General features: G+C 35.0%; 1 protein-coding gene across 1 annotated transcript; it reads left to right on the top strand.

Annotated features, from left to right (window-relative positions):
- The first annotated feature begins 220 nt into the window (after positions 1 to 220).
- LOC124372498 lies at positions 221 to 19,180 on the top strand. The gene is made up of 2 exons (XM_046830899.1): positions 221 to 388; positions 19,005 to 19,180. The coding sequence occupies exons 1-2, from the start codon at positions 256 to 258 to the stop codon at positions 19,163 to 19,165; spliced, it is 294 nt and encodes a 97-aa protein (XP_046686855.1). The 5' UTR covers positions 221 to 255; the 3' UTR covers positions 19,166 to 19,180.
- The last annotated feature ends 233 nt before the right edge of the window (positions 19,181 to 19,413 follow it).

Below are 19,413 nucleotides of genomic sequence, written 5' to 3'. Positions count from 1 at the left end.
GTTTCAGCTTTAGAATTTTAGTCCATTAAAGCAATTTTTGTACGTCAGAGATTTCCTGCCAATGGTAGTGTTACTGTAGTGTCTTCACTATAGTGCCAAATCTCATCGAGTCGAGACACAGAACTCTGTTGCTGAAGTTCAGCTGGGACTTATTTATCATTCTTTCACTCCTGATCTAGTTTGATTTGGGAAAGTTCCAATTATTCCATCAAGCTTGTGGTCTCATCGGACAATCTTGTTAATACCACAATTCTGATGTTCCAGGCGTATGCGGCCAAGAGGGGAGGGCAGGAGGCGCTGCTAGAAAGTATGAACACAAAGTACTACTACTACACCAGGACCAAAGGACTCTTCAGAACATGCTTCCCTAAGGAGCGACCTGCTACCAGTAAGTCATCTTTTTTTAGCAAGTAAATCTTCTTTGGTAACTTCCAAGAATGCAACTTTAACCAAAATAAACAACGCTCAAACTTATTTTCCAGTTTGTTTCGCTGCAACCATAATGTAAAAATGTCACTAAAATTTGCTCACCAAAAACAAAACAACTATTCATAACTGTTTGTAACCTGTCTAAGAGACTTTTATTTTTAGTACATAAATATTCTAATCATGATATAATCGATGTAAAACCTTCGTTCCTTTATTATAAATCTCGAAGATTAAAGGATTTAGTAAGATGCAAAAATTGAGGCCACATTTTGGTGCAGGCTGAAAAATGAGATTTCTATGTATCCCAGGCGAAATCATGTCTACGGTCTAGAGTTTTGTTGGGACTTTATTATTTACTTGTTCGTTAAATAAAAAGTAACATTTCAACTATTATTGTGAAGTTTCTGATTCTAGTGATAATGTTAATGAGCTTTTTTATTTAAATTTCGAATATAACTTTTTTAGGATTGATTTAAAGTACGAAAAAATTATCTTAACAAATCATCGCTATAAGCCGATTCATTCCCATTTATTTTACTAAGATCGTATAAAAAACACTATTTACAAATTCTTATACATTTTGATTGACGGAAATGTTTGAAATTGTTATCAACCTTTTGGCTCTCAATAGTTCAAGATGATTTTGAGATAAATATGCAAATCGGTATTTCAATAACGAAATAACACCATAGTTAAGATTTCTTTCCTTCCGACAACAGCGTAATTATGAGCCTTAATTGAATATTCATCAATTTGCCTCTTGGTGTTTAAGGGACAAACTAATTACCCACATATCATTACTAATTGGGGAGCAGATTGTCCTCGATATAAATTCCCGCGCAATGGAAAAGTTTCATGGTTATTAATCAACGTAAGAATTCGACATATTTTAACGACACAAAATTATCACTACCCAGTACAGGAAGTCTGACACAGGTAAGGTCAAGTTCCGGTGCACTTGTACCAACTTCCGGCCAGTCGCTTTCTCCCGCCACTTCTCGAGAAGCACTAGAGTGTGACACACTGACACGTTTTACTCTTCACTTGACCTCTGACGATTGATTTCTCATGGAGTTCAACTTGATGCATGTGTCGTTCGTGTAACATTGACAAGGGTCTGGTCGGCTGGAATCTTAGACTGGCTTTTGGTGGAGAGATCGTTAATTCAGGTATCCGGAGGTCGAAATTTAAGGATGGTTTGGATACAGTACGTTTTGGAATCAGATTTACGGTCTGCCGTACGGAGTGTGACGGTAATTCCATCTAATTAGAGGTTTATGTCCATTGACACTGGGCCCTTTAAAGATGTTCAATTCACATCTGAGTACTGATCATGTGGGATTTATATTATAAACTGTTACAGCAACCTACTAATATAGCAAGACTACAGCATCCGTATTCCATGTAGAAGTAGAACTCCCTGTTACAATTGACCATTTCCAAGATTCCAGGTAGTAACTCACAAAGCTCCAACCTAATTTTGATGATCATTGTTGAAGTAAACTGAATTGATGTGTCCTGTTCAATTAGTTATTCTTCATGTGTCAATGCGAAGTCCTTTATTTTTTTATTTTTATTTAACAAAAAGAAGTGGCTTAAGAGCCTTTCTTAAGACACGTTTTCTTGTGTCTTAAGAAAGGCTTTTAAAAGCTTGCATAAGTCCACACCTTGGAGTATTGAGATGTGCTTCTGCCCACCGCACCTAGCTGATCCATCGCTAGTTTTCGTAATTGATGAGTCATCACGATCGGTCCCCTGGTAAAAAAATGGTAATCTATGTTTCTTAAAATAATAGGGAAGCCGAACCTCCAAGAGAGTTATGGAATGAGGAGTCAAGATCCCGATAGATCACGGCTCTCATCTCAGACATTGAGCCGTGGTTGAATGGGATGCACGGCGAGGTTGTGTTTTACGTGACTTAACTCTTAAGTGGCCACAAGTACTTCCGGTCTAACCTGCATAAGATCGGAAGGACGCCATCTGCCTAGTGTTTGTAATTCCTATGTAGATCAGAAATTTCCTTCTTACTTTTTCACGTGTAAAAAGTGGATACGCGCTGATCTCTACTTCGAGATCATAGTAGCAAAAATGCATCAATGGAAGGATACGTATTCAAAGAATGCATAGTTACGAGTAGCATATTAGAGTCAAGCAGTTATGGCTAGAGTCTATCATTATGGCTATAAGGATCGATCTTAATCGCCTTTGAAGAAGTGGTTTGAGCCAGAAACTGTAATGCTTGGCGGAGCACTTCTAATATGTTGGCAGTAAAGGGCCTAGCCCGATAAAATTTGTCAAACGGTGCCAGGCTAGACACATTTACAATAAGGGTATTTATATATTTTGTATTTAATTTTATTTAGATGGGTTACACACGAAATTTCTCATTTTACTCATTATATTATGGCGAAGTAGTTTTTAACTATGTAAAAACCAATTACAATTATTATATAACAAAAAATAGGCCAGAAATCTTGTTTGATTGTGAACCCTAAAACATGAAAACCAGTTCGACCAAAACGAAGTGAGATTTACCGGAGATTATTCATAAAGGGTTAAGCCAATACGTTAATTCTTGAATATATTTTCAATTTCGTTTTTAATATTGAAATTCTTTCTATCGTCATCTTGTGATTGGTTTCAACAGTTTGCCATTATCAGTGACAAAAAAAGTAAAATTAATAAGTACAGTATACGTACAATTAAAGAATACCGCAACTACATTTCTGTAAGTCGACCTTCTCAACCCGAATTTGCGGTTGGTTTGGTTAGACCAATCAGCCCAATCACGTCACGAATTCGAGAGAATGACTAAAGTAGCCTCGATTTTGGTATTTTGGCACTTATGGCCATTCGAGGTCACACGGATCCACAGCGTAGTCGTATTAGCCTACATGACGACTTTATATTCAGAGGATCAATATAAACAGTAAAAATTCAAGTTTAGGCTCTTGAAATATATCGCGTTTTATTATTGTTAATGCGTTAGTTGCAGTTTCGTGAATATACATTGTTGATATAAATGACAACACATCAATTATCAGTAGGGGAGGTTAAAAGATGAGGTTTGTGGATTACTTTTAATAGTTAATTTTTTGCCAAGCCTGTTTCTCTTTGTCAATAGCTTATCCCTAATATTGAAGTAATCATCGCTGTTCCTTCTCGGAAGTTATCATGCTACCTCTCTCCGCCTCCAGCTCCAGCCCCGTGACTGGAATTACACAATATTATTCCAGTGACATCGTTCCACACAGTTACCTTTCTTTTGTTGTTGCCCAACACTTTCGGTTACACACAGCGAAAGTTAGAAGTGAAGGTTATGATTTGAACTTGAAGTGAGAGATGCGACATATGATGGGGCCATTTATTATTCATTCACGTCTTCATTACGTCTATGACCATTAACACCTAGCTTTGGCCTTTACCTAAATAACTGACCTCACCATCTGTCCTTACCTGTAGTATTTCGTTGAGTAAGCGAACCTCTCTACCATTGATAGGAATCTCTCTTCGCCTCGAAAAGAAAACGCCAAGCCGCCTTTTTAGTCCTAACTTTTCAGTCTGCCGTCGCTGTTTTCGCCTATTTTAAGGCCTCAACTGGACTTATTCAACAGGACTTAAGGTGAATCGACAGGACATAAAATATTATTTTCCTGAATAGTCTATCGAATCTACAACTTAATAGTTGTACTATTTATAATTTTTAGTTTATATGGTACTGGTGCTTTTTTAGAAATCCATCTTTAGTGACTCCACATTACTTTTTGCTGAATTAATGTGGCGCGATTGATCTTGGATTTGGGAAATATCTTTTTTATTTTAGATTCATAGCCTTTCAAGATAACTTAGGGAATTTATTTTAAAGAGCTATACAGTTACATAAAAAGATATTTTACAAGGAAATAAATAAAACATAGAATACCCCTATTTTGATTACTATACATGAAATAACAGGCATTTAAAATAGGAAATTCACACAGTTGTCTGATACAAATAAAAAACTCCGATTTTTATATTATATTTTAAAATTTTAAGAAACAATATTTAAACCATTTCTTCTGTTACACATAAGAAAAAATATTCTACTTTAAATGCCTGTAATATCACGTGGAGTGTTTAAAAAGTAGTATTTGTACTTTGTGTACTCAAGAAAGATTATTTCAAGGGCTATGAATTTAACATAAAAATAATTTTCAAGCTTAAAAATACATTGCACCAACTTGCTTTCAACATAGGAACCTTTTGGGCTGTAACATTTTTTGGAACCGATATCACACATACGCTGACTAAAATGTAGATATTTTTAACAGTCAGAGATTCATTTAAATTCCTTTACTGCCGTGTCTTTAACTGTCTGTGATTATTTAAGTTAGCTTCATGTTTGTTGTCAAGAAATGAGAATTTATCAAATCCGAGGACTACTATAAATGTAATGAAGTAAATAAGAGCATATTGTAGGTAATTTATTTATGAGAATTATGGGCATGTTTAAATGGGTTGCGTACAATCAATTATTGACTGATATTGTTGTAGCCTTCGTTGTAGTTGAACAAGTATAACCCAATGAGAGACCTAGATATGTTCTCACAACATGTACAAGATTTTATCCATTGTTTATAACGGTCAACCGTGCTAGCCGTTACGTAGCGATCGGGTTTGGAAATTCTAACTAGGTAGATCATTGATTCTACTGTTTTTACAGCAATCCGAACGGGAATAAATGTCCCAAGCGGAGACGTATTATGACAGTACAGTACTACATGTCTGTTATGTCTCATCCGTGACAAACGCGTTACTCAATGTCTTTGCTTGTAACAGTTGAACATTCTTTCTCCCATCAGATTGCGCACTGAGATGACGAGGAGCACTTTATTATAGTACGAAAATAATGAGATGTTTGTGGCAATTTTTTAGTATAAGTACTTTTATAATTCTTCCCGTTTACTGCATCTGCAAATGCTTGCAGGCGTTGGTATTATAGCACCAGAGGTTATCAAATGCTCTACATCTCGTAGCCTGATCTAGGAGAGGTTTTTTCAGTGTCATTGATCTTCAAAATAATCAACCACTGGTCAGAGGTTCCGACTGGTTTATAGACAATGTGGCTGTCTCAGTACCTCAGTAATTGTAATAACGAGATGAGAGTTACTAAACTACGATTGTTTCACTCATCTTAAGTTTAAAAAAATTTCTTTTCCAACAATTTGGCCAAATTCCACTATTATTTAACTCAGGGCTGTACTCAGCTTTGGCGGACCCCGGAAAAGATATACCTAAATAACTGACCTCACCATCTGTCCTTACCTGTAGTATTTCGTTGAGTAAGCGAACCTCTCTCTACCATTGATAGGAATCTCTCTTCGCCTCGAAAAGAAAACGCCAAGCCGCCTTTTTAGTCCTAACTTTTCAGTCTGCCGTCGCTGTTTTCGCCTATTTTAAGGCCTCAACTGGACTTATTCAACAGGACTTAAGGTGAATCGACAGGACATAAAATATTATTTTCCTGAATAGTCTATCGAATCTACAACTTAATAGTTGTACTATTTATAATTTTTAGTTTATATGGTACTGGTGCTTTTTTAGAAATCCATCTTTAGTGACTCCACATTACTTTTTGCTGAATTAATGTGGCGCGATTGATCTTGGATTTGGGAAATATCTTTTTTATTTTAGATTCATAGCCTTTCAAGATAACTTAGGGAATTTATTTTAAAGAGCTATACAGTTACATAAAAAGATATTTTACAAGGAAATAAATAAAACATAGAATACCCCTATTTTGATTACTATACATGAAATAACAGGCATTTAAAATAGGAAATTCACACAGTTGTCTGATACAAATAAAAAACTCCGATTTTTATATTATATTTTAAAATTTTAAGAAACAATATTTAAACCATTTCTTCTGTTACACATAAGAAAAAATATTCTACTTTAAATGCCTGTAATATCACGTGGAGTGTTTAAAAAGTAGTATTTGTACTTTGTGTACTCAAGAAAGATTATTTCAAGGGCTATGAATTTAACATAAAAATAATTTTCAAGCTTAAAAATACATTGCACCAACTTGCTTTCAACATAGGAACCTTTTGGGCTGTAACATTTTTTGGAACCGATATCACACATACGCTGACTAAAATGTAGATATTTTTTAACAGTCAGAGATTCATTTAAATTCCTTTACTGCCGTGTCTTTAACTGTCTGTGATTATTTAAGTTAGCTTCATGTTTGTTGTCAAGAAATGAGAATTTATCAAATCCGAGGACTACTATAAATGTAATGAAGTAAATAAGAGCATATTGTAGGTAATTTATTTATGAGAATTATGGGCATGTTTAAATGGGTTGCGTACAATCAATTATTGACTGATATTGTTGTAGCCTTCGTTGTAGTTGAACAAGTATAACCCAATGAGAGACCTAGATATGTTCTCACAACATGTACAAGATTTTATCCATTGTTTATAACGGTCAACCGTGCTAGCCGTTACGTAGCGATCGGGTTTGGAAATTCTAACTAGGTAGATCATTGATTCTACTGTTTTTACAGCAATCCGAACGGGAATAAATGTCCCAAGCGGAGACGTATTATGACAGTACAGTACTACATGTCTGTTATGTCTCATCCGTGACAAACGCGTTACTCAATGTCTTTGCTTGTAACAGTTGAACATTCTTTCTCCCATCAGATTGCGCACTGAGATGACGAGGAGCACTTTATTATAGTACGAAAATAATGAGATGTTTGTGGCAATTTTTTAGTATAAGTACTTTTATAATTCTTCCCGTTTACTGCATCTGCAAATGCTTGCAGGCGTTGGTATTATAGCACCAGAGGTTATCAAATGCTCTACATCTCGTAGCCTGATCTAGGAGAGGTTTTTTCAGTGTCATTGATCTTCAAAATAATCAACCACTGGTCAGAGGTTCCGACTGGTTTATAGACAATGTGGCTGTCTCAGTACCTCAGTAATTGTAATAACGAGATGAGAGTTACTAAACTACGATTGTTTCACTCATCTTAAGTTTAAAAAAATTTCTTTTCCAACAATTTGGCCAAATTCCACTATTATTTAACTCAGGGCTGTACTCAGCTTTGGCGGACCCCGGAAAAGATATTCGGCCGAGCCCCGTTATGTTCCCCCACCCGTCTCCGTAAAATGTGGTGGATTCCTGGTAAAATTGAACGAAAACCCCGGTTTGAGTACGGGCCTGATTGTACTGTATTTGTATTTACAAATCTGTCAACATTTTAGAGTTTCTAAATGGTTGCAATGCTTAGACAAAAACCTCCACAAACTGCTCTCACAGCGATCTTCTCATAATTCATGTAGAGGATTTTTAAATCCCATACAAAACCATAGTCGGTTTATTACTAGTAGATTGATAACCGTGCTATTTATTTTTAGAAGGTGTCAAAATTGTATTTATACCTAATTAGAGTTACAAAATTTTTAAAAGTTATTTAAAGCATAGCTATGATTCATATTCGTTCAGTTTACAAACCACTGAATTAAGTTGTAACATTACTATGTAACAACTGTACATAGACTATTATTACACGAGTATGCATCGACTTTAACCTTGTTTTTATGCATACATCTGTAAGGATTCAGCTTCTGTAAAGTGGCTGTGGAAAAATGAACTTGTCAACGTTCGTCACTCTTGGAAGAACAATACGCCGTACACCACACCAGCCGCAGCCGCAGACCCGGGCTCCAGATAAGGGACAATGGCACATTAAAGCCCACGAGAATCGCTCAGCCCGTGTGTCTTCTGAGTCGTGACCTACTGTGATGCTCTCTCTGTAGAAACTATGGGAACTTTTCGGTTCGATCCATTCAGCTCTTGCGCTTTCATCGGGTTTGCCAAACCACAAGAGTTTGAGGTTTCTGACAATCCTCTACAATTGTTACGTGTTGGATCGCCTTAAAAATCATTCTCTCAGTTAGACTGTATTGCCGGAGTTCTTAATTTGGTTAGTTGAAAACTGCATTAACAACGGAATCATATAAAAATTAAGTCTTACACATGAAACGAAGAAACAACCCATCAGAAAATAACTGAACAAAATGGAATATAGTTCATTATTTTCCCCGGTATATTAAATTATTCTTTAGTTTGATATATTTTGCCTTTTCACATGAAATGTTACTAAAACTCGTATTTTTTTAAATTTCTATATTGTTTGGCAAAAACATTTTGTTATCAACACCTCAATGCCAGATGAAATTGCAAATAGCCCTGATATTCATTAATCGAAATTCCTGAGGTTATAATGTGTTGTATTTGAATTTCTGTTTTCTTTAGTCTCTAAAAGTCCATTTACGTTGGATCTCTAAACAGCTCCTGTTTTAAATAATTTTAATTTTTGCAACGTTGTTGCTATTAAATCCTGAAATTACTTCAACTGACATTTACTTTATTGAATTCTTGATTGTTTGCAACGGAATCAAAGTTTTACATAAAGCCTGGTAGGAACCTGTATATCGCAGGTATGAACCAATTACATGTTTTAAGATAGTATAATTTTACCCTTTACAGTAAAATATACTGGTCGTTGACTTTTAACATCTTAATATAATTACCGTACTCTAAGAAATTTCAACTGTTGTTTCACCAAAATAATCGCTAACCTTTATAAAAATTCTATTTACTAAAGAATCACCTGCAAGTTTATGCAAAGAAGAACAAGTCCACATCATTCAGAGAATTTCAAAAATTCAATTTACTTGAAATTCTGATCAACTGAACTGGTCGTGCCTACCTAGAATTTCCCACCTCTTCTGGATTATATTATAAGACATTGACTGCAGTGGACGCATATTACTACTATTCCGACTGTCAATTTTAATAATGTTTTATTTCTGTAGTAAATTTATACATAGCCGGGGTTGTACACTATATCTTCCACAGCGAAAGTTTGTGAATTAATTCCCCGATTTCCCACAAAGGCCGATATGGTTTTCTACCCTTAGCTCCCTACAACAAAAGCCACGGTATTCAATTCTTAACTTATATTAATGGAAGCTGTTATATTAAATTTTGTACTTCCAGCAATAGATGGAGTGCTGTTAAATTCTTGTTGTCCTTATTCTTACTACAATGGAGGATATTCAACTAGGACCTCATTCAAATGCTACTCAATTATTCTTGCCTTCCTTAAAGAAGTTAAAATGGCGATTTCCCACTATACAACTACGTTAAAAGTCTTGACATATGTCGCCGGAATTCGTTAAAACCAACTGAAACCGAGGACATTCAGTGACCAAACTGTAGGTAGAATTTCGGTTGTTGGCGCTGGTTCAGCCACGAGGTCGTGCCTACTACGGCAGATGAGGTTATGTAAACCGCGAAAGGAGGTGCTGCCGCTGCCGTGGTTGCCACACATATAATTAGTGTACTCTCTCACTCAATCTCACTATCTCACATAATCCCGTCCTGTCGTCGCCTGGGTACCATGCAAAGCGTTCCACGCAAGACGTGAATAAGTCGTAGAACGGTTGTTTTATTCCGCCTTTGACTTTCCTTGAGCGTTTCCAATCAGTTTTACTTTATTAAGTCTCGCATAATTTTGGCTATTATTGTAAATATGTATACTTTTTTTTACCTAACTCTCTTACGTATGTGAGTTTGTGCTCGTTTTTGTAACAGAGCATGAATTTGTATCCGTCAAACGTTCCGGCTAAACCAACTAACCGATTTTTACCGAACTTCTTGCAGCTATAAGTTTGTGAATACCATAATGTTTTCATGTATTTATTTGCCATTATTAAATTCTGTACCAAAAGATACCTTTTCTACAAAACTTACTAAAAACGATGCTGCCGAATTGTTATAAAGTTTTTTAAAATTATAGCAATTTAATTTCTATAAAAAATCCTGTTTAAAAGTTTAAACGGATTGAATTTTTTATACATACAGTTGAAATCCGTGATAGAAATCATATGGGTTGTTTGATTCTTCTGAAATAATAATGTACAGAGTTATATATAACCTATACATCAAAGTTCATGTCTAGCCTTCATGGTTTTTGCTGGGCGTAGATGAATTAGTCAGTTAGTTAACTTTCACCTAAAATTTCAAAAAAATGTACTATAAAAATCATCTTGATACTATAGTTATGTTTCTAGCATCTAATGGAATTTAGAAACTATTCTTCTCTGGAATCCGATTCCGTCAAAGACATGTTTAAAATACTCTCTCGTGTATAAATGAATCGTATATAAAGCGCGTCTTGATTTTTTTTTAATATATGAACTCCATGACAAATGATTTTCTACAAAAAATATCGTAAATTAACTACGGAAAGTGAAGTTCAGAATCCAGCTCGTGGTGCAACATGCACATGTCGCCAGTGGCGTGTGTGGTGGCAGGTTGCCCATTTATAACAGTGTTGTCCGAGTCGATGATGTCATCGCTATTGTTCCACGAACTGTGTCGGCTGGTTAGCCTTGATGCGGATTAATTGTGTATGCTGCTGATGGAAACACGATATCGAAATTAATAATAAATCAAATTTTGGTAATAAACTTCTATAGATTAACTACATTTATAGATCTATCCACCGGATAATATGTCTATATCACGTAGAAGGTATCTCGATCGCTGAATCACAATCACTGTGTGTGGAAAACTAAAGAGGATTTATAACGTTGTTAAGCGTCGCTTTGTTGGGACATCCCCCCCCCCCCCGTAGTAACAGGCAAATTTTTAAAAATATAGACATTTATTGATACATATTTTAATTCATGTTTAATGAATAATCACTTGATACTTATTATTGAATGATTAAACTCATTAGACACTATTTTATAAGACTCTTAAAATAATTAAAAAATTGTATGAGGAACAAAAACCACCATATTTAGAAGTTCTTAGAATTTCTTGGTTTAATAAGTGTTTAAATGTGATTGATTCAGCTAGTTTCAGAAAATTTTACACATTTCTTGGCTTATAATTTAAAATTATTTGCCTTATCCATGTTCATTTGTGCTTGCGTTTCATGTTTATATAAGTGAGCTGTATCTGTTTAAAAATGCGAGTTTCGGTTCGTAATTCACGTACATCAAGGGCTGCGTATTTTATGTTGATTAAATCTGACTATTGCAAATATGCATCTTATCTCCTAATCTAAGCTAAAAGACTACATCTTAAATCTTAAAACCACATCTCTGTTTACAGATTGAGAAAACCTTTTCATAATGATTTGGAAATTTATTGTAATAAAGTACAAGTGCAGATTCCTGAGATGAGCAATTAATTTTGGAAATGGAGTACATAGAAAAAGCTAGAAAGGAGGATTGTTATGATTTAAAATACATAATTCAAAGAATATCAATATTTGTGCACATCTCGTGAATAAATCATTATAATGCGATTTTGTGAAATAATTATATCTTTGTTATGTTATGTATCTATGTTATGTTTCATATTTTGCACACAATGTTTTTTCCTAAGGTGCAAGATTTCATACACGAATGTTTCACATTAACTACGAAATATTTCATGATGACGCAAATCAAGTTATATGTCAAAATATTTTAACATCCCCGATCAGTTTTGTTTGTTAACCATAAAACATAACATACAAAAGATGTGTCGCTCTGCTACTGTCTCGTGTAAATATTATCAGAAACACTATTAGGCCTATTCGACATTACTTTTATTCCGGCACTGCGCCATAAAACTGCAGTGCTTGCTGATTGGGCTATGACCATGCATTTGGAATCGCTAAAATGTGGAATAGAAGTTGTTTTTTTTATTATAACTTTATGTTATCATTCATCTTGTTTAATTTTGTAATATATTTTATGTATATTTAATGTAATTCTTGGTTTTGGGCCATTGTTGAATGGAATAACGGATTCGCAGTTTTAGGATGTAATTTTGTGATGAGTTTAACTCTGCTACGCGTTTATTCCAGCTGCCACCACGAACTATCATCAGCAGTAAGTAAATATAGGCAAAAACAGCAGTAGATTGCTCAAGCAGACCAACGGTACACAACCGCCAGGCCGGCCTTGTAGGAGTTACCCAATATTCCAGCAGTTGTCAGGAAGGTGGTGCGGCCCAGGCGGTCTTGAAGGTTTGTATTGTCTTCTGGCAGCTCGATAGGCGTTTCCTGCTGATGTCCTCTCCTTCTTGAACTATCACCAGTGACGGTGAAGACGTTTGGGCCCGCCTAGAAGTTGACTGATTCGTTTTCTCTGGACGAAGATACAATGGACACAGGTTTATAAAACAAAGTTCAGTAGCAATTTCCGTCTTTTTATTTACATTACAATACTGTTTGGAAGAAAAATTCACCACAGTTGAAATTAAATTTAAATCTGTTTTTGAAAAATATTTCCTATTATTCCTATACATCAATAGATTTTATGAAACGCTATAGTGCACGGATGCCATTTTCATTTTGTATTTGTCAAGAACTGGAATTGTTTTTTTTTTTTAATTTAGAAAAAAATGGATGATATCCACAGTCGTTGTTAGGAAGTAACATTACTAAATGCTCAACTTTAATACTGGGAGTGGACTTTGTCAATAGACAAAAATCCCAATAGCATTTTTTTACTGCTATCTCTGTAGCTTCCTCGTCAGATCATGCCTTTGCAAGTAAGATGTTTGTCAAATACCCCTACAATCCTTACGGTGGAGGTCGTAGAGCATCGTTTAGATCATCATAGACTGTTAGCGCGGAATTGTCCGTCCAAGCCTCGAACCCCGCAGTTCGGAGTCCGCCTGCTTAGTCGCACGCTGTGAGTGGGTTCCACACTAGTGCAATCCTTGAAAGACACATTTCCACCGTTTCGTTCGGCTTGATCAAACATTGTCCTATGTCCTTATTGAAAATAGTATGGTCTAATTTCCCCACACATATCTCATGAAATTATACTTTTGGGTTGATATGCGAAATCATATTTTCAAAGATGAACTTTATAAAAAAAGAATTCAATTAACATCATCAATAACTTAACTTCTTAACAGTCGAGTATACAATCTTTAAGGCACTGATTTACATTGCTTGCACTGTGTGTACTCGAGACAACAATGTTCTGTCGTTTCAGTGCGTGCTTCTGCAAGGCAAAGATGCTCATGGTATTATAGAAGGACCGAAGAAACGACAGAGTTGCTTCAACACAGCCAAATCGCATCCCATTTCGGTGTCAGATTTATTATAATTCATCCAGAACAAATCAAATCCATTGACAATTAATTTAAATAAAAAAATTGTTGAAATAACATTTAATAACTAGTGAATTTTTTACTCCATGGACGAGTTCCTAAAAGCCACGACCTATAAAGGACCTGGTAAGTGATGGTGGTACACACATACTACCATCACTGTATCCTTACTTCCTGCCTGCTGTGAATCATGAACTGGTGACAAGGAATACAGAAACTACCTACTTTTACAAACTTTCTAGTTTATTTAAATAATTTTATGAAATGTATTATCTCAACGGAAAAAAATTAAAGAGATTCGGTTTAAAACGATAAAAATGTGATATGCTATAATAATAGAATTCTACGTGGCTAAGCGTTAACGAAGCCTATCACTTGAGGGGGAATTTAATTTTTGTCTTTCTGTCCGCCGATATATCGAAAAAGAACTGACCGAAGACTTAAAATTTTTCATGAAGCTTCATTTCTACGAGTATATAGGCAACACTGAGTTCGATGACATTTGGCTGAGCTTAGCGAACAATTTTACATTGATCTTATGGGTAACTATGATAGCAACGAGAAAATAGAAAAATAAACAAATTTGTATAAACAAACTGGATGTGACATTTGATATATGCTACATGTAGCCTAATTTCCCATCACTACAACACAATCTTAGGTAACTTGGTGGTAGCATAGAGTAAAAATAAAAGATTGTAAACTTTTAACGTAGCTATAAAACACAGCTTAACGAACAAAATTGTAAATCATGTGGCGAGACATATTGAGAAAGATTTCATCCGTAGGCGTTAAACTTTACATGAAACTTCACTTCTAGATAGACAAACGTGAGTTCTATAAAGATGCATGTTCAACCATGTAATTAGGCTGGACGTCATTGACTCAATCTTCTTTTGACTGCCGGGAGGATGTAAAAATTAATTTAATGTATTTGACAGAGAACTTTATTTGTCCGCAGGACGTCTCAAGAATGGAGTGAGATTATAGACTTGAAATTTTGCATGAACCCTGAGCAAAGCCTGTTACGCGACACGTTGGTGTTACGTACTACTGCGTTATTTTAATATAACCCAATGCGTCTAAATGCTAAGTTTATTTTTTGTTATTCAATAATTAAAATGTATTTGGATTCGTCTTTGATTTAAAAAAAATAATATACTGTATGTACTAAAACTAACTGAATGAAATCAGAATTAACAGAAATGGTCAATGAATATTGGGAACACAAGCGATGAATGAAAGGGCAGCCCTATTGTGATCGATGTGAGAGCGCATGCAAGAGCACTTGGGCGGAGAGGGTTCGCCGTATTTTTTTACATTCTTAGAATAATTACTACCGTGTTGGAATGATTTCTTTGAGATAGGCCGTGAACCTTAGCCTTGGGAGGCACCAATGTCAGGTACCGTTTGTTACTGTGCTACCTTGTGGGGGGGGGGGAGGTAGGCGGCAGTAGCATCGCACCGCCGGAAGGTCTACAGTTAGCCTGCCAATGTCCAAAACTGGCGGGACCGGGCCTGAGAGACCGCTATGCATACTAACAGCCGCCTGCGGCGTTGGCATTCCTTCTGAGGCTTGGGTTGGTCTGCGTCTCCACCTGCGATCCTCGTGAACCCTACCATAGGCGCAGCTCTTCTCAACTGTTCAGTTGGTCTTTGGGTGCATTACGTTCTTAACGATCTATATTTTCGTAATGTTTTACAAAATACAATACAAATACACGTATTTGGAATTTGACAGAACCGGACTCTACCCGTCACGAGTATCTACGGTAAGGTGAAGCCGTTTAGGCACCCAACCACATACTCTTGCTAGGTAATAGGAACTGCCGCGTCTGTAAACTAACACGACACGGTTGCTGCAGCTTAAGCTAGCACAGGAGAACGAGACTAGAGTTGTTAGGCAAGATTACAAACACCGGAGGTCGCATGGCTCATATTCTACACAACAGTTAAGATCTGTTTATCTGCAAGAGAGCCTGCAGTAGGTGATTGATGGAACGAATCTCTTAGGTTAGATTTGTCTCAAAGAAGTATTGTGGGAAATATTATTTCCTGCTCTTCGTGCATTTTACATAAAGTCATTATTATGTGAAATCTCGTCGATTCAGACCTCAGATTTTTTGTAGTTTAGGGTTTTATAATGTGATTAAAGTTTACCAACCCTGCTTATTAACTTAAATAGGCCTACGTAGAATGTGATGACCAACAATATTGCAGATGCTCCACAGAATTGGGTATTTTGTCTCTAAGCCATTATTTTTCATTACTATAGAAGCCTATTGGAGTGTAACGTGTTTGATCCCATTTATAAATTATAAAATGTCTAGTAAAAGTTTTTACATATAATTAGCCTATATTTCTCTTTCTTTGTATTCGGATAGCTTGATTGTAGAATGTAGTAACCACGTGTAATTTTGTCCAATGGTTGCTTCATTAGATATTGATGAACTAACATAACTTTTATATAGCTAGTCCACTAGGAATTTTTATAATTTGTCCGCATATTTCAAAATTCATGATGTTTACATATCAAAAATATGTTACATACTCATATATAACTTAGTTAAATCCTAATTGGGATATTAATAAGACACTATTTATGATTTTCATAAAACAAGGAAGGATAAGGAGCAGAATACATTTCCTCTAGTACGTCCAAAAGGGGGGCAGCATTTACACCCCATAAAAACTATAACCTGTGCAGAGTAGTAAACTCGGCGGAAAAATAAAGCCATTCACTACTGAAACGCCATTGTTCCCAATCAGCTGTCCACCGTCAGTGAAAGGCACACGGTTACCTTGAGTGCCACTGGAATGTCTGGAGTTCTCACTTCACCTCCAGTGCCGCATAACGGTCGTCTATTATTGTCTATGCTGTCTGTGTTAGCATACCTCACCTCTTGCAACGGGACGGCCTTGGTGAGGAATCTGGCCTGACAAACATCGGTAACCAGGCAATCAGGATCTGGAACCATGCACTTATTCTCGTGTCCGGGTAGTAGACTCTCGATTATCGGAACACTTTTTATCCGCGTTTCTAACTTACTAATTAACGTCTACTTTACCTGTAACCAATTGTACTGCAGAAAGGAATGTTTCAGTTTTTAAATAGAGTAAAAAACTGGTAGGAGAGCAACTCTTCTAGTTACGCTCATTAGTACTCATGTGTACAAAGATGGAACTTTGGATGGAAACTAACATTTCAGGGATTGTACAAGAGTTTACTATAAAAAAATCAAGGGAAGAATCTTTTGTGTAGAGAATATTTAGTGCAAATACATATATAAAGAAACTTTGAAACAAGTGTTTAGTACGGTACCACATATTTGTATTTCTGTGAACTCTTACAAAATTTAAATTAGTTCACAAAATTCAATATTTATTTTTGTATTTACAGCTAAGATGAAAAAGTGGATTTTTTATGTTTACAAATAACATTATTCTTTAATCCTATCTTAAGTATAACTTTAATTACCTATATGTCCAAAATCTTGATTGCTACATAAATATTTGTATTTTTAAATGTAATAACAATAAATTATAATAAATAATTTATTTATATTTTAAGTTTTTTTAATAATTTATACATACAGAAAACTATCAAACTGGTACCAGTATTTATCAAATACAAATACAAATCATAATGATTCTCTGAGAGAATTAACTTTATTTGCATAATATGCTGTTTTAAAACTAATAGTCCAGAATATGTAATCTTAATTTGTAAACACATTCTCTTATTTGGGGGAAACTGAAAGGCTATAGCGGATGGGGCGGCGGTTAGTTGCTACAAAAGTAAAAAAAAAAAAAAAAACTCTAGTTACACAAGTGTATTTTAATACATGTGCTACCTGAAATCGGGGCCTGCCGCTATTAGAATCTTGCTTCCTGTTGCTAACTGAAAAGCGACATCATGCACTACAGTGTCTACAAAGAGAGTTGTCGTTTTGTTAATTATAGCCTTAGAGTGTAATGAGTTCCAAAATTAAATGAAACTATTTTTTACATAATACTATATACGACACTAAATCTAATTTTATTAAGTAGATAAATATATACATGAACACACATTTACTTGTTGAAACGTAACAATATTCCGGCGTGGCGTGTGCAAGTAAACAGTAACTAACCGTCACTTGTTCACTACCGTAGCAGTCACGAGACATTTTGAAGCTTGTTAGTGATTTTTATGTTGTAGTAGTATATAAAACAATCAATAAAAGTTTAGTAACTTTATGTTTTAAAATGGATTCATACCAATAACATATGGATTACGCAAAAATTAATTCTTGTAATGTATTTCGGATAACCCACAACGGATAATCGTGTTCCTAGTGTAATTATATGGACACTACTTCTCACTCACTATTTTGTGATTGTAGTAGTCTGCAGTGATAAGAATTCATGCCAGATTTCTAAGATATGTTATCGATGAATGTTTGAAATCTTAGCAGGTTCTGTTTATATTGAAAATTGTACAGGTCATGCCATTGTTATTGAATTTCAGATTTTAGTGTAAGCACATAACATCTTTTTCAAAATACACTAAAAAATATTGTTCTATTAAAACCACAAATGCGTTTGTCCTGTATGGCACTAATAACGAAAAGAATCAAAATTATATGCTTATCAATTTCAATATTGTGTAGTTTTGACCATATATACAATCATACATAGAAAGGCTGAAAGCCTACTTAAATGAGTACAATGGATGATCAGACTATAATAAACAATGAATATGCCAAAAAACTGCCAACAATCAAAATGGTTGTTCTTAATCATGTAACAGACACTGGCTGTAAGGTACAAAGTTGTGCTCAAAACTTAATTTGGTCAATAGCCGAAATAATGACCCGAAATGTGTGGGCAAATCAAAATACAGCTTGTTGTAGATGCTGTAATATTATTCAGTCATTGTCAGAAATGAAATGGTAGTTCAATTCAATATAAACATTCATGTAAAAAAGAATACACTAGTCAACACTTATGCGTAATCATGTACTACACTAGATTGCAATTTTTTTTATTTGTGTTTATCAGTAAACAGATCAACTTATACTAACAAACACTGATTATGTTTACAATATTTGACTGGTAGTGGGATTCATTTCAGTATCAAAAACTGAAATAAAAAGGTCAAAATAGTATAAAATTAATTGGCAATAGTAAATAAGATAAAAAAAACTACCAATGTAATAATACAGATTTGGTACCAGGCTTTATAATTAGATAGTACTATACATGTAGACATTGGTTTAATACCAAAATACTTAATACTAAAGGCCTAGTACTGCAGGAACCATTACAGTACTAATACACAAAATTTTTTTAAAATTAATAACTACAAGAGGTCACAATAATCACAGAATCTTCTTATGTTACAGTTGAGACCTACCTGAGCCCTGTGGAGACACACTGTATCAACATAGAGTACTTCCTGGCAGATGTAGACAACCAAACCAAAGGCTTCTCCGAGGATGCGATGACCAGGCTACGTGAGTATCTCAGTTCTATCAGTGATTACTATTATTACTTTCAGAGGTAACATTGCGAGTGATTTAAAGAAATCCATTGAAACAAGTGTTAATTTTTAAGTTAAATTGTTAAAGTATTTTATTTTTAGACAACAGTAGTCAGATATTATTTGTTACCACAAAAAACTAGTCAAATCAATAAAAATAAAAAGTTTGATTCATATTTGATAGCAATAATGTGGATGCACACACACCTTTTGCATTGAACTAACATAAGTGTTTCTTGAATTTTGGCTTAATTTATACATTAATACTGTCC

Source organism: Homalodisca vitripennis, unplaced genomic scaffold (genome assembly GCF_021130785.1).
Source record: "Homalodisca vitripennis isolate AUS2020 unplaced genomic scaffold, UT_GWSS_2.1 ScUCBcl_3374;HRSCAF=8876, whole genome shotgun sequence".
Taxonomy (NCBI): Eukaryota; Metazoa; Arthropoda; class Insecta; order Hemiptera; family Cicadellidae; genus Homalodisca; species Homalodisca vitripennis.
The sequence above is the reverse complement of the archived record's forward strand: the minus strand, read 5'-3'. Positions and strand labels throughout refer to the sequence as shown.